This window comes from Rana temporaria, chromosome 10, assembly GCF_905171775.1.
Source record: "Rana temporaria chromosome 10, aRanTem1.1, whole genome shotgun sequence".
Classification (NCBI taxonomy): domain Eukaryota; kingdom Metazoa; phylum Chordata; class Amphibia; order Anura; family Ranidae; genus Rana; species Rana temporaria.
This window is the reverse complement of record NC_053498.1, coordinates 31,371,340-31,387,083: the sequence shown is the minus strand read 5'-3', so window position 1 is coordinate 31,387,083 and position 15,744 is coordinate 31,371,340. Positions and strand designations below refer to the sequence as shown.

The following is a 15,744-nucleotide window of genomic DNA, read 5'->3' as shown; positions in this document are numbered from 1 at the left end:
TCAGGGCTTTCAGCATCATGTAAGGGGTTAAATTATGAATCCTGCTAGGTATTTGGCATGTCGAATTCCCTGAGGGATACATCATATAGCAGGATTATTTAACCCCTTGGGGTTAATCCTGCTATATAATGCATCCCTCAGGGAATTCGACATGCCAAATACCTAGCAGGATTCATAATTTAACCCCTTACATGATGCTGAAAGCCCTGAGGGATAACATCATGAAGCTCAGTAAATCCATTAATTCGATTCCTAAGGGGGGGCTTGGAGGGGGCTTTTGGCATGTAACGGTCTCTGTCAGTACTATCTGTGCATTAACACGTGGCGTGACTCTCCTAGCGGCTGATAACCCCCGCTAGCGGCTGATAAAGGGTTAATACCACCCGCAATTCGCCTCTGCAGAGGCGCATTGCGGGTGGTATTACCGCGGTTTCCCATTGTTTTAAATGGGAAGGAGCGGTATACATACCGCTCCAAAGATGCTGCTTGCAGGAGATTTTTTTCTCTCCTGCCAGCGCATCGCCTCAGTGTGAAAGCCCTCGGGCTTTCACATTGAGAAGGCTGGGCAGGAGTTTTTCAGGCGGTATAGCAGCGCTATTTTTAGCGCTGTACCGCCTGAAAAACTCCTCAGTGTGAAAGAGGCCTTACTGCTGCTGATCGGCGGTTGCTCTGCCTCCCTCACAGGCTTACATGCTGAAAGCCCTGAGGGATAACATCATGAAAATCAGTAAATTATTAATCCGGTTCCTGAGGATTAATAATTGCATCTATTGACATTCATTTATTTATTCATTTAGCGCTGTACTTCATTTTACATATTTCAGTGTAGGTGTATGTGTCAGGTAGGTGTCGGGGGTCAGTGTATGTGTCAGGTAGGTGTCGGGGGTCAGTGTATGTGTCAGGTAGGTGTCGGGGGTCAGTGTAGGTGTCGGGGGTCAGTGTATGTGTCAGGTAGGTGTCGGGGGTCAGTGTAGATGTCGGGGGTCAGTGTATGTGTCAGGTAGGTGTCGGGGGTCAGTGTATGTGTCAGGTAGGTGTCGGGGGTCAGTGTATGTGTCAGGTAGGTGTCGGGGGTCAGTGTAGGTGTTGGGGGTCAGTGTATGTGTCAGGTAGGTGTCGGGGGTCAGTGTAGGTGTCGGGGGTCAGTGTATGTGTCAGGTAGGTGTCGGGGGTCAGTGTAGGTGGCGAGTAAAAATGCTGTCCCCCCCAGATTTGTAAGGGTTCCTACACCCATGCATGGAAGTCCGCAGCGGAAATCAACAAAAAAAAAAACACGAGGATTGGAGAATATCCACAGGACCCTAAAGTCGTGTGAAAGGAAAATAGTATCCCAGAAAAGGATAAAAAATGAGGCAAACAAAACAGTATTGGCGGCCGTGGAGCAAACCAGGATTGCATCCGTCCAGAATATAAAGAGCTGATTATGTGGAATCTACAAACAAATATTATTATAAATCTCTCAAATATCTATGAAACTATAAATTGTTCCACAATTCCAGCAATTCAATATTAAATCAATCTTGTAAAGATTGTAGCAAAGAAAGAGGCATCAGTATTCATATCACAATACCACATCGAATAATGGTATTTTTTATTAATTATTGGTTAATTTCATATAGGTTATCAATATAAATATTTACCTCTAAAATGTCCTGTGTATTTCAAGAGAGAATATCTTGTTGCATATCCGATTCATTGGTCAGACAAAGAGACCTCTTTGAATAATCTTGGCTGTGCACCTGGCCAATAAACAATATTTTCTACATCAGTTCAGGATGTTGGCCAGTATCGCAACAGAACGTTTTTTGGAAACCATCTCCTTTTATTTTGATACAGTGGTTTAACAGGACAAGTTCTACTTGGAACAGGCCTCGCCATATTTGACCAAAGAAGTTGAGTGCACATGCTCAGTGTCATATCCAGAGGTTGTCTTTGGGAAATAGACGTATGAGTGCTGCCAGTATTGCTGCGGAGGTTGAAGGGATGGGGGGTCAGCCTGTCAGTGCTCAGCCCATACGCCGCACACTGCATCAAATTGGTCTGCATGGCTGTCTTCTAAAGATGATGCACAAGAAAGCCCACAAACAGTTTGCTGAAGACAAGCAGACTAAGGACATGGATTACTGGAACCATGTCCTGTGGTCTGATGAGACCAAGGTAAACTTATTTGGTTCAGAAGGTTTTAAGTGTGTGTGGCGGCAACCAGGTGAGGAGTACAAAGACAAGTGTGTCTTGCCTACAGTCAAGCCTGGTGGTGGAAGTGTTATGGTCTAGGGCTGCTTGAGTGCTGCTGGCACTGAGGAGCTACACTTCATTGAGGAAAACAATGAATGCCAACATGTACTGTGACATACTGAAGCAAAACATGATCCCCTCCCTTCAGAGACTGGGCCGCAGGGCAGTATTCCAACATAACCCCAAACACACCTCCAAGACGACCACTGCCTTGGTAAAGAAGCTGAGGGTAAAGGTGATGGTCTGGCCAAGCATTTCCAGACCTGAACACTATTGAGCATCTGTGGGGCATCCTCAAATGGCAGGTGGAGGAGCGCAGGGTCTCTAACATCCACCAGCTCTGTTAAGTCGTTATGGAGGAGTGGAAGAAGACTCCAGTGGTAACCTGTGAAGCTCTGGTGAACTCCATGCCCAAGAGGGTTAAGGCAGTGCTGGAAAATAATGGTGGCCAGACAAAATATTGCCCTTTTGGGCCCAATTTGGACAATTTATCACTTAGGGGTATACTTTATCTTACATTGTAGAAAAGTGTAATTTTTTCAGTGTTGTCACATGAAAAGATATAATAAAATATTTACAAAAATGTGAAGGGTGTACTCACTTTTGTGAGATACTGTATGTGAAGGATGCTTCAGTGTAATTCTCCCTGCTAGTAATTGTGTGTGTGTTAGAGGTAACAGGTGATTTCAGGTGTGACTCATTCCTCTGTTGAAAGGTTTATTGATCTATTGTGTTGTGTGAAGAAGCCCTGTGGTTACTGTTTACTGTGATTAGAAGGGGCTCATGTTAATTATTCTGATTGCTTCATTGTGGTAATTATCTCTTCTATATGCGGGGCCAAGCTGTCTAGATAATGTATTCTGTACAACTAGTAATTACCTTCACTGATGTCATTATCTAAAGAAATGTTTTCAGGGTCGACTCCGAAGTGTCTGCCTAATAATCTGTATGGGAGCCCCCACTGTGTGTGGAAAGGGGTTGGAGATTTCATTGTTCCTTGATTGAGGATTTAGCTTGTAAACTGCATATATACCAGCAGCAAGCTGCCATTTAACTGTCTTGTTCCAGCAGTAAGCTTGGCTCATGTGTGGCTTATTATGGCGATTCCAGGATGGGATGTTCTTTTATGGGAAGAAGGGAATCTTTGACGGGGATATCATTCTAATACCGTCACACTGTATTTATATAGTAATGTTTGGGGGTTGTTTAGCTCTAGTGTATAGCTCACCAGTGAGTGGAGACCACTTCTGTTGTGGTGTTTAAGGGCTTGTTGGCCCATTTTTCTTGCAGAGAAAGCAAAGAAAATGTCTAACAAAACAAACAGTTGCCCACATAGGAGTTTCCATCATTAATGCAAAATGAAGTACAATCCTACCTTCTGCCTCTTTAGAATCACCACTGCTGAACCTCTGTACCTTGGTCCTTCCGACCATCTAGCAGCGTCCCTGGTTTCATGTACAAATGCCGTACCTCCGTTAGCACTCTCTCTTTCGCAGATTCCCTCCTGCTGGCTGTTCCCAAAACCTGGTGCCAGGATGGAGATTTCATCCCACCTGGATCACTACGAAATCTCCAGACTCCAGGTTTACCAAACCAGATTTTATCAACTACGGAGAAAACGGAAAAAACAGTTTCCGCCAAATTAAACAATAATCCTAGTGTCCCTTAACCTGCCTAGTTGAGAATCCTGGGTGACCTACACCTTGACATGTTTGACTTTTCTTCCAGAAGCGCATTTGTGAGGTCATGTACTGATGTGGACAAGAAGGCTTTTCTTGCCATCTACGCTCTAATTCATCCCAAAGGTGTTCTATCGGGGTTAAGGTCAGACCTCTGTGCAGGCCAGTCAAGTTCCCTCCACCCAAAACTCGCTCATCCATGTCTTACTTTGTGCACTGGTGCGCAGTCATGTTAGAACAGGAAGGGGCCATCCCCAAACTGTTCCCACCAAGTTGTCCAAAATGTCTTGGTATGCTGAAGCCTTAAAAAGGAAGTAAACCCTGATGAGTTTTACTTCCTCTTTTGCACACTGCAAACCCTGCAAATTAAAAGCATAATGGGCTAGTTAAAAAAAAGAAAAATAAACTAACAAATGGTCATTTTAATTTTGACATATTGGAAATGTTGCTGGATTACATGTTCAATTTGCATTGGTTTAACACTGTAAAAAACTTTGGCTCTCCTTACATATTTGTTTACATCTTTACTATTTTTCTTTGCAGAAATGCCTCCGATTTAATCCAGATGCCACTATCTGGGTAGCAAAGCAGCAGATACTGTGCACGCTAAATGAGAGCCTCAAGGATGTCCTCAACTACGGCCTCTTCCAACCAGCCACCAATGGGAGAGATGCCAAGTTCCTGGATGAGGAGCGGCTGCTTCGGGAATACCCACAATCCTTTGAAAAAGGGGTTCCGTATTTGGAGGCAAGTATTGCAATATGATTGTATGCATGCCAGAATAAAAAAAAAGCTGTTTTTTTTTTGGGGGGGAGCATTTTCTTTTGAGAAATACGGAGGCTACTATTGCAAATTCAAGTAGCCTGCATGTCATTCTTGTTGCGTTTTGAAATCATGCGCTGGAAGCTTCTTGTTTGCAGCAATAGCTTTACTTTTATGGAGGATTGCAATGCATGTCTTTACAGCACAAGAAACATGAACAGGAACTAAACACAAACAAGTACACTGAACATAGATAGACAAAACATCCTGTTATATCATATAATACATGAACTACACATTATAATTGTAGCGCTCACCCCCGAAGGAGCCACTGTTTAGTTTGGGATCGGCCTACTTAAGTTACCTTCTTGACTTGGTCTAGGGGTGATAGCTGTGAGTGTGAATAAAGAGCAAGTGTCCAGACGTCAATTGAGTTTTCAACGCTTTATTCCCAAGGCCCAACATGGCCAACATCAACATGACACACAATAGAGAGAAGTTGATGAGCGTAGAGAAACTTTAGTATCAGGCCTTGGATATGAAAGAGAGCAAGCCTGCTCTCAGCAATAATGTAACCCAATTCGTCGCCACCACAATCGGGGTGGGTAAAGTGCCCCCGGACAGGCGTCTATCACAGGCCTGGCAGCCGGAGCGCCACTTAAGGATCACTGGGAGGAACAGGCTTCTGCCACAGGCTTGACAATTTGAGATTTGTGAAATTAGATTGAGCGAATCCTCCCAGTCAGTTAAGATCGTGTCACCCACTGACAGCTTGAGCATACCTGTCATGCAGTGTGGTGACTGGATCCCCGATGGTTCGTCTAGGCCTCCTGGACAACCTCTGATTCTAGGTTCTCCCAAAGCCAATCCCCCATCGCACAGCTCCCGGTTTAGGATCCTCTCAGCAGAAGGTTGGGACCCAGCCAGTCGCTGGGGCCCCTCTCTAGGTTGGGATGAGGCTCCGCATGGTGCGTGACCTCAGTAAAGCAGGCCACGGTGGGGGGGCCCATGGATGCCGCACCTGGAACTCAGGCCCCGCACAGAACAGAACGGCCCAAAGGCGGTTGCCCAGATATACCCCCCTCCCAGCATGCCCAACAAGGGAAGAACTCCTCTGATTGGCTGCTGGGAAAAGATGGGTCTGTCAGAACCCCTCTAGCGCCAGCTGCCGCCCGGGGGTGATAACGCACCCCCGGAGCGCAGACTGACCCACAGGACAAATTCTGAAATTGGCAACAGCCTAAATTTCCATAAACTGTGAATGGGAGCAAACTAATCTTCCCATTCCCACTAACTTTAGCGTAGCGCCCGTACAGAACAGTAAGGGGGCACTACATAATATTCTAGCACCACCTGCTGCATAGATGGGTATAATGCATACAGTATATACTCAGTTTATATGGAACCATGCTACTGTTTTTTCTAACACAACATGTACATTGTCGAAGAAACGTCATGGTTATTTCCAGAAGAAGCTGAATATAATTCGGCAAAGGCTTGGCGAGTGCATCTGCAGTAATCTCCTCTGACGGGCAGTATTGAATGTCATTAACACCTTGCTCTTGATTGTCCCTCAGTAGGTGATACTTGACGTTGATGTGTTTGGTCCTAGGATTGACCCTTTCTGATGCGTAAGCTTTATACATCCCTGTTTGTCTTCAAAAATGGGAATTGATTTTGACATGTCTATCCCAATGTTGACAAATCTATATCGCTTCTTGACATGCGTATGCTGCTGCAATGTACTCTGTTTCAGTTGAAGTAATGCCGCGTACACACGATAGTTTTTCGGCATGAAAAAAAAAACTGTTTTTCAGCATGTCCAAAAAAAAATATTTTTTTCAACTTCATAATTAAAAACGATGTTGCCCACACACCATCGTTTTTGAAAAATTATGAACAAAGCGCGGTGACGTACAACACGTGCGACGGCACTATAAAGGGGAAGTTCTATTCACCTTTGGGCTGCTTTTAGCTGATTCCTTTAGCTGATTTATTTATTTCATTAATAAAATTGAGGGAATCCGACAAGGCATTCAGCAAAACAGTAACCCCCTCAACCCCCCCCCCTTAATTACCCCCCCAATACCCACACAATCTCACCGCAATTAACAAAGTTAACTCTCAAACCCATCTCCATCGAGGCCACTAATAATATCATGGGTACTCTGCGAAATAGCACAGCGCCTAATGATATCATTCCCACCACGCTGATGAAGGAATGCGCCGATATCCTGGCGCCGCCCATCACGCAGCTTATAAACCAATCCTTCAGGGAAGGCATAGTGCCCTCCCAGCTGAAACAGGGCATAATCCAACCCATCTTAAAGAAACCGACTCTTGACCCCAAAGACCCAACTCACCGTCGTCCCATAACAGGATTAAATTCCTTCTCCAAGGTAATGGAGAAAGTGGTGGTACAACAGCTGCAACAGCATCTAGATACCCACAATCTACTCGATCCACTTCAATCTGGCTTCCGTCCTGGACACGGGACGGAAACAGCATTGCTCAAAATATGGGATGACGCTCTCGAGGCCGCAGACGAAGGAGAATCTTGTCTTCTGGTACTGTTGGACCCAAGTGCAGCTTTCGACACGGTAGACCACAAACTATTACTGACTCGGCTAGCTGAAGTAGCCAGAGTCGCAGAAAGCGACCTATCATGGTTCTCCTCTTTTCTGGAAAACTGATCACAAATAGTGAAATTGGGACCTTTCACTTCTGAAAAACGCACAGTGTCATGCGGAGTCCCTCAAGGATCCCCTCTGTCGCCGGTGTTATTCAACATCTATCTCCGCCCTCTCTTTGAAATCATCAGCAGCCAAAAACTGCTTTATCACTCTTATGCAGATGACACTCAACTGTATTTTCGCATCTGCAACAAAAAGGATCATCATCTCAGTCTAGAGACATGCCTCTCTTTGATACTGGATGACAAAGAGCTATCTTAAACTCAACAGCTCCAAAACAGAACTTCTCCTGCTTCACGCCAGTCGTAAGAACCAACTTGCACCAACTTGGACACCCCCGCCCATTCTGGGCGAAATCATCACCCCTAGCGCCCAAGTCAAAAGCCTCGGAGTCATCTTTGACACCCACATGACAATGGACGCACAAATAGGGTCAGTAGTCAGCGGATCTCACCATCTGCTGCGCCTAATACGCAGATTCATTCCATTTATTCCTAAAGAAGACATAGCAGTCGTGGTGGGAACAATTGTTAACTCCAGACTGGACTATGCAAATTCCCTTTACCTCGGACTCCCTAAGTACCAAATCTCTCGTCTGCAAGTCGTTCAAAATACGGCCGCCAGACTTGCGACTGGGATAAAATCATGGGAATCTATCTCACCTTCGCTTAGAGCCCTTCACTGGTTGCCTGTAAAAAACAGAATTGCTTTTAAAGCACTCTGTCTGACGCATAAGTGCATCCATGGAAGGGCCCCTCAATATCTATGCGAAAAACTTACAACCCCAATCGCATACTGCGATCTACCGACCAAAATCTGCTCCAGATACCCAAAGCCAGATACAAATCCAAAGGAGAAAGAAGATTTGCGTTCCAGGGTCCCAGACTTTGGAACGCTTTACCAACCAGCATTCGGTTGGAGGAGAACCACTTGGCCTTCAGAAGACAGATCAAAACTCATCTCTTTTGATATCAAGAGAGACAGGAACAACGAGCGCCCAGAGGCGATTTAGTTCTCATGTGCTCCGCTATATAAGTTTTTCACTCACTCACTCAGTAAAAGACGATTTGCGCTTTTTTGTCTGTTACAGTGCGATGAATGTGCTTACTCCATTATGAACGGTAGTTTTACCAGAACGAGTGCTCCCGGCTCATAACTTGCTTCTGGGCATGCGCGTGTTTTTGCCCACACACGATCATTTTTTACAACCCGAAAAATGACATTTTATTAAAACGACGTTAAAAAATGCAGCATGTTCGAAAAAAAAATTTTTTTCGTTTTTCAGAAGCCGAAAAACGATGTGAAGCCCACCCACGATCATTTTAAATTACGTTTTTAAAAACGTCGTTTTTTTTCATGCCGAAAAACGATCACGTGTACGCGGCATAAGAGCGACAGTTGCTTGCGTTCGACTAGACCAACTTATGATTCCTTCCCCATACTGGAAGATGAATCCACTTGTGGATTTGCAGTCTCTGCAGTCCCCGGCCCAATCAGCATTCACATATTTGACCAGTTTTGGATTTGATGTTGCTGTTAGCCGTAACTTCACCTGAATTGTTCCTTTGAGGTATTGCATGACTCATTTTACTGCATTCCATTCACACTTACTGTACAGGGAGCTGATACTTTCCTGCATAGTATGCCCACTGCTGCGATACATGTCATTGTTGGGTATCAAGTTTTCTGCTTCATTGCTCTTTTGATAGCTTGGTTCCATAGGTGTTTTCACTTCCTTTGCATCCTGCATATGGAATTGTTTCAAGATTTGGGATATTTTCTGAGTTTGGTTAAGATAACTCCCATCTTCTTCTCTCTCTATTTGGATTCCCAGATAGTAGCTAATGTTCCCTAGCTCTTTGATTTCAACATTTTCTTTCAGCTTGTGAACTATCTGATTGTTCAAAACAAGTTATAATGTCATCAACTTAACCACTTAAGGACCTTGCCTGTTTTTCAGATTTGCTGTTTACAAGATTAAAACAGTTTTTTTTTGCTAGAAAATTACTTAAAACCCCCAAACATTATATATATATATTTTCTAACACCCTAGAGAATAAAATAGCGGTCATTGCAATACTTTTTGTCACACCGTATTTGCGCAGCGGTCTTACAAGCGCACATTTTTTGGAAAAAATTTACTTTTTTGAATTAAAAAATAACACAACAGTAAAGTTAGCCCAATTTTTTTTATATTGTGAAAGATAATGTTACGCCGAGAAAAATGATACCTAACATGTCACGCTTCAAAATTGTGCCCGCTCGTGGAATGGCGTTAAACTTTTAACCTTAAAAATCTCCATAGGCAACGTTTAAAAAATTCAACAAGAAAATATTTGAAAAAATGACAACAAGAAAATATTGCTTTAAGAAGCATGGGCGGAAGTGACGTTTTGATGTCGCTTCCGCCCTGCTATGCTATGGAGACGGGTGGGGGCCATCTTGCCCTCACTTGTATCATTGCCGAGCAGGGGACAGGACCCGATCGCCTCCGCAGCTGCAGACGGCTCCGGTAAGCGGCGGGAGGGGGGGCCCTCTCCCGCCACCGATAACAGTGATCTTGCGGCGAATCCGCCAAGTAGACCACCGTTATCGTTTACAGGACCGCTCAAAGAAAAGATGGATATCTCGGTTGTGGCAGCAGCTGCTGCCGTTACCGAGATATCCATCTTTAAAGGACCGACGTATATGTACACAAGCGGGTCCTTAAGTGGTTAAATAAGGATGTATATCCATCTGTCATCTTGATTCCTGGAGTAGAGACAGGGGTATGCTTTACTTCTTGAGAATCCCTCTCTAGTAAGTACGTCATTCACTTTCTCATTCCACATCCTTGCAGACTGCTTAAAGCGGGAGTTCACCCATTTCTAAAAAAAATTTTTTTCTTCCCCTAGATTCCTGCTCGTTCGGTCTAGGGGAATCGGCTATTTGTATTAAAATATGAGCCGTACTTACCCGTTTTCGAGCTGCATCTTCTTCCGTCGCTTCCGGGTATGGTCTTCGGGAGCGGGCCTTCCTTCTTGATTGACATTCTTCCGAGAGGCTTCCCGACGGTCGCATCCATCGCGTCACTCGTAGCCGAAAGAAGCCGAACGTCGGTGCGGCTCTATACTGCGCCTGCGCACCGACGTTCGGCTTCTTTCGGAAAATCGTGACGCGATGGATGCGACCGTCGGAAGCCTCTCGGAAGACTGTCAATCAAGAAGGAACGCCCATTCCCGAAGCCCATACCCGGAAGCGACGGAAGAAGATGCAGCTCGAAAACGGGTAAGTACTGCACCTATTTTAATACAAATAGCCGATTCCCCTAGAGAAAACGAGCAGGAATAGAAGGGGAAAAAGTGCCCTCTAAGGGTGAACCCCCGCTTTAAGATTGTAGATACTTTTCTGAAGTTTACTCACAAGGTTGTCTCCTTGCTCAAACCCTGGTGGTTGCTCCATGTAGAGTTCTTCCTTAATGTCTCCATATAGGAAAGCAGTTTTAACATCTAGGTTTTTCACTTGCATGACCTTCCTGGCTACAACGCTAAGAAGCGATCTGATGGTGGAGTGTTTTATGACGGGAACAAATGTTTCATCGTAATCTTCATCAAAAGTAACTCTTGGCAACTAGTCTTTCTTTGTATTTATGGATATTCCCTTCTGCATCTTTACGTTGAAAATCTACTTGCTTCCTTTGGTTTTGCAGTTAGTAGGGAGCTCTGTGAGTGTCCAGGTTTCATTTTCTTGAAGTGACTTTAATTATTCTTCTGCTACCTTTTATTGGCTTGATATTTTGGCAGTTTTTCTATGTCTTCCCAGGATGTTGGTTCAAGTATGCTGTGTGTTTTGACAGTATATGACAGCTTGCAGGGTAGTATCCCCTTTGTAGTCCAAGTGGATCTTCTGACTTCAGCCAGTTCAGCAGGATCTGGTGGGGAAATTGATCTAGGCATTGTCAGTTCCACCTCTTGTTAGGACTCCTGTACAGGTTGGCTTTGTTTGACCTTTTCTTCTGGTTTGCTTGGAATATTTACTTTACGGCTTTTAGAGATTGTCTCATCAAAATAAACACTATTGCTTATGGTCATACTCTGTGTTTGGGTGTAGGATTCTGTAACCCTTAAGCCTAGTACATACGATCGGATATCTGATGGACTCTAATCCGATGGATTTTTTCGTCGGATATCTGATGAAGCTGACTTTCATCAGTCTTGCCTACACACCATCAGTCAAAAATCCGATCGTGTCCAAACGTGGTGACGTACAACACTAAGACGAGTCGAAAAAAATGAAGTTTAATGCTTCCAATCATGCGTCGACTTGATTCTGAGCATGTGTGGATTTTTGACCGATGGCGTTCCATACAGACGATCGGATTTTTCTATCGGTTTTTTATCCATAGGAAAAATTTAAACCATGTTCTATTTTTTTTCACCGATGGAAATCAAACCGATGGGGCCCACACACGATCGGTTTGTCAGATGAAAACAGTCCATCGATCTGTTTTCATTGGACAAACCGATCATGTGTACACAGCTTTAGTTTGCTCACTGTAGCCTACTATTGGTCCCTCTAAGGCCTCGTACACACGACCGAACATGTCCGCTGAAACTGGTCCGTCGGACCAGTTTCAGCAGACATGTTTGGTCGTGTGTAGGGCCGACCGGACAATTTTCCGGCCGACCGGACAGGTTTCCAGCGGACAACTGTTTTTTAGCATGCTAAGAAACATGTCCGCTGGAACCATGTCCGCCGGACATGTCCGATGGTCAGTATGACTCATCGGACATGTTCGCTGGCCCGAGAACCCGCGCATGACGTCGAAGTGATTCAACGCATGCGTGGAAGCATTGAACTTCCAGGTTCGCGCACGTTGCGGCGTCATCGTCGCCGCCACGTCACCGCGCCGTCTGTCTGCGGGAAATTTGGTCTGTTGGTGTGTACAGCCATCAGACCAAATGATCCCAGCAGACATGTCTGATGAAAACGGTCCGCGGACCGTTTTCATCAGACATGTTGGGTCGTCTGTACGAGGCCTAAGGCTTTGTTCTCCAGCTTGGATTGTTTCTCACTTGGAATATAGGCATATGCTTTACATCCAAACACTCTGATGTTCTCTATGCTAGGCTTTGATCCATTTCAAATGGAGTACTTTTAATGGCTCTTGAGGGTAGTCTGTTCTGGAGGAAGGTCAGAAGTCCTTATATGCATACAAGTTCTGGGTCAGTCACTTACTGTACAGTATTGCAACAAAAGGGGTCACACAAAAGGTGAGAATTGTTGGAAAGAACAACAGCATGGTTGCATTTAAACTGACTATATACTGTATGCTTTATACCTATCTATGCAGCAGGTGGCGCTGTAGTATTATGGTGTATAGTTCATGTATTCTTAGATATAACAGGATGTATTGTCTATCTACACTGAGCAAAATTATAAATGCAACACTTTTGTGTTTGCACCTATTTATCATGAGCTGAACTCAAAGATCTAAGACTTTTTTTTATGTACACAAAGGCCTATTTTTCGCAAATATTATTGACAAATCTGCCTAAATCTGTGTTGGCACTTCTACTTTGCTGAGATAATCCATCCACCTTACAGCTGTGGCATATGAAGATGCTGATTAGACAGCATGATTATTGCACATGTGTGCCTAAAGCCTCATATACACGATCGGACTTCCATCAGATTTTTCCGTGGATTTTGGTTCGAATGGGCGTTGGCCGTGAACTTGTTCTGCATACACACAGCAGAACATTTTCAGCCAACTTTCACCAAATCACATGGTTTTTCTGCTCTTTACTGCCACCCTTTGGGCAACTTCTGCTATTGTTGGCTGATGTTTAGCATTGGTTTTGGACATGTGTGTTTGTACTTTTGGACTTTAGTCCGATGGACAGGTGTACACATGATCAGATTATCCTCCATCAGACATTTGTTGTCAAAGTTTGAGAGCATTCACAGCGAACATTTGTCCGATAAAAAAACAATTGTCCGATGGAACATACACACTGTCGGATTGTCAGATAAAACACGTACGTCGGACCGTTGTTGTCAAAATGTCAGATCGTGTGTATGGGCCTTTAGGCTGGCCACAATAAAAGGCCACTTTAAAATCTGCAGTTTTACTGTACTGGGGGGGGGGGTCCGAAAACCAATCAGTATCTGGTGTGAGCACCATTTGCCTCACGCAGTGCAGCACATCTCCTTCGCACAGGAGGAATGTTGGTCCATTCCTTTTCAATAGCTGTGCGAAGTTGCTGGATATTGGCAAGAACTGGAACACGCTGTCGTATATGCACTGCTTGAGGCAAATGGTGGTACAGTACAGGTGATGTAATAACCAGAATGTTTAAAAGAATCATAAAATGAACAAAATATATGTGAAAAGTCCTAAAAACTCAAGAATATGCAAATGGTGTGGTACAATCCAAAGAGTTCCAACTAGAATCTATTAGACATGTGCACACTGAAATATTTGGTTTCGTAATTTCGTTTTCGTCCGAAAAAAAAAATATTTAGTTACTCCCGAAATTCGTTTTTATTTATTTTGTTTGTCGTCAAAAAAGGGCATTCATCCAAAAATCCAAATTAAGGTCGAATCTGTCATTGTATGCTTATGGTGTCTGTCGAATGTTCCAAGAAGAAAATAAAAAATAGAAAAAAAAAAAAAAAGAAGATTCGACAATCTTTAAAAAAAAAAAAAATTACACTCTTCATGTCTCTCTATGTCGAATCTTTTCTCTCTATGTCAAATCTTTTCTCTTTATGTAGAATAATATTGGACTAATAGAGTTATGGTTAGGCACAATTAAGGTTGAATCTGTCATTGAAGGCTTATGGTGTCTGTCGAAAGTTCGAAGAAGAAGAAGAAGAAGAAAAAATAAAGATTCGACAGAATCTTTAAAAAAAAAAAAAAAATTGACTCTTCATGTCTCTCTATGTTGAATTTTAATGTCTCTTTGTCGAATCTTCATGTCTCTCTTTGTCGAATCTTCATGTCTCTCTTTGTCGAATCTTCATGTCTCTCTTTGTCGAATCTTCATGTCTAGACATGTGCATTTGTTTTCGTTAGAATGCATTTTCGTCCGAAAATCTGTTTTTTTCGTTATCGTTTTAACAAACGATAACGAAAGTGCAAGAAACGAAAACCGAAAGATCCGACATAAAAAATGCTTTATTTTCGTTTTCGTTGCGGTAAAAATTCGATATAGAGAGATTCGACATTATAGGGAAAAGATTCGACATCATAGAGAAAAGATTCGACACTATAGAAATAATAGATTCGACATTACAGAGAATAGATTTCGATTTATGAGAAAATAGATTCGACATTATAGAGAATAGATTCGACATTATTACTAGTCATACAACATTAGAATTCCTGTAGGCGGAATATTCGAACGGAAATGGACGATTCGGCGTTAAGATTTGACGTTCCGTCGAATATTTTTTGACCATTAGACAGAAACCAACAAAGATTCGACGTTCCGGTGAATATTCTTTCGACCATTCGACAGAAACCAAGTATTATTGGATTTTCGGACGAAAGCTATTCCCCAACGAAAAACGAAATGGATCAAAACGATTTTCGGGAGTAACTAAATAAATGTATTTTCCAAACGAAAAAACAAAACAAAATATTCCAGTCTGCACATGTCTATCTTTGTTGAATCTTCATGTCTCTTTGTCGAATCTTCATGTCTTTGTCGAATCTTCATGTCTTTGTCGAATCTTCATGTCTCTTTGTCGAATCTTCATGTCTCTTTGTCGAATCTTCATGTCTCTTTGTCGAATCTTCATGTCTCTTTGTCGAATCTTCATGTCTCTCTATGTTGAATCTTTTCTCTCTATGTAGAATAATATTGCACTAATAGAGTTAAGGTTAGGCACATTCGACAGCAACGAAAAGAAAGCATTTGTTTATGTTGGATCTTTCGGTTTTCGTTTTCTGTACTTTCGTTATCGTTTGTTAAAACGATAATGAAAATACCTGAAAATGCATTCGGACTAAAACTAATGCACGTGTCTAGAATCTATCGATAAATTAAAAGGATCCTAATGTGTAGTAGTTCACCATAGGAAATAAGTCACATAACTTGAGTAGAGATCACCCGTGAAGAGACCAAATATGATCAAACTTCACCATCGCTCTGTGATCCACCACCATATTTTAAAGTCAACCTACTTACCAGAAAATGTGGCCTCATATACTGGTATGTATTGAGTAAATCATGCAGTTATGGGGAATCTCCCCAATCATATCCAGCACTTCCAGATATTAAAAATATTTTATTCTAGCAACAGATAATATGACTAGCCACAAATCTCAATGCAGTTAACTGAAGAATGGTGAAATTTGGTTGGTCAGTTTGGGTTTCTATAGTTGA

General features: G+C 43.0%; 1 protein-coding gene across 1 annotated transcript in view; it reads left to right on the top strand.

Annotated features, from left to right (window-relative positions):
* The window catches only part of LOC120915825 (SH3 and multiple ankyrin repeat domains protein 1-like), a 62,367-nt gene extending 57,688 nt beyond the window's left edge, over positions 1-4,679 (top strand). The window contains exon 2 of the mRNA XM_040326625.1: positions 4,458-4,679. Coding sequence (XP_040182559.1) covers positions 4,458-4,679 — 222 coding nt within the window. The remainder of the gene's footprint in view (positions 1-4,457) is intronic.
* The last annotated feature ends 11,065 nt before the right edge of the window (positions 4,680-15,744 follow it).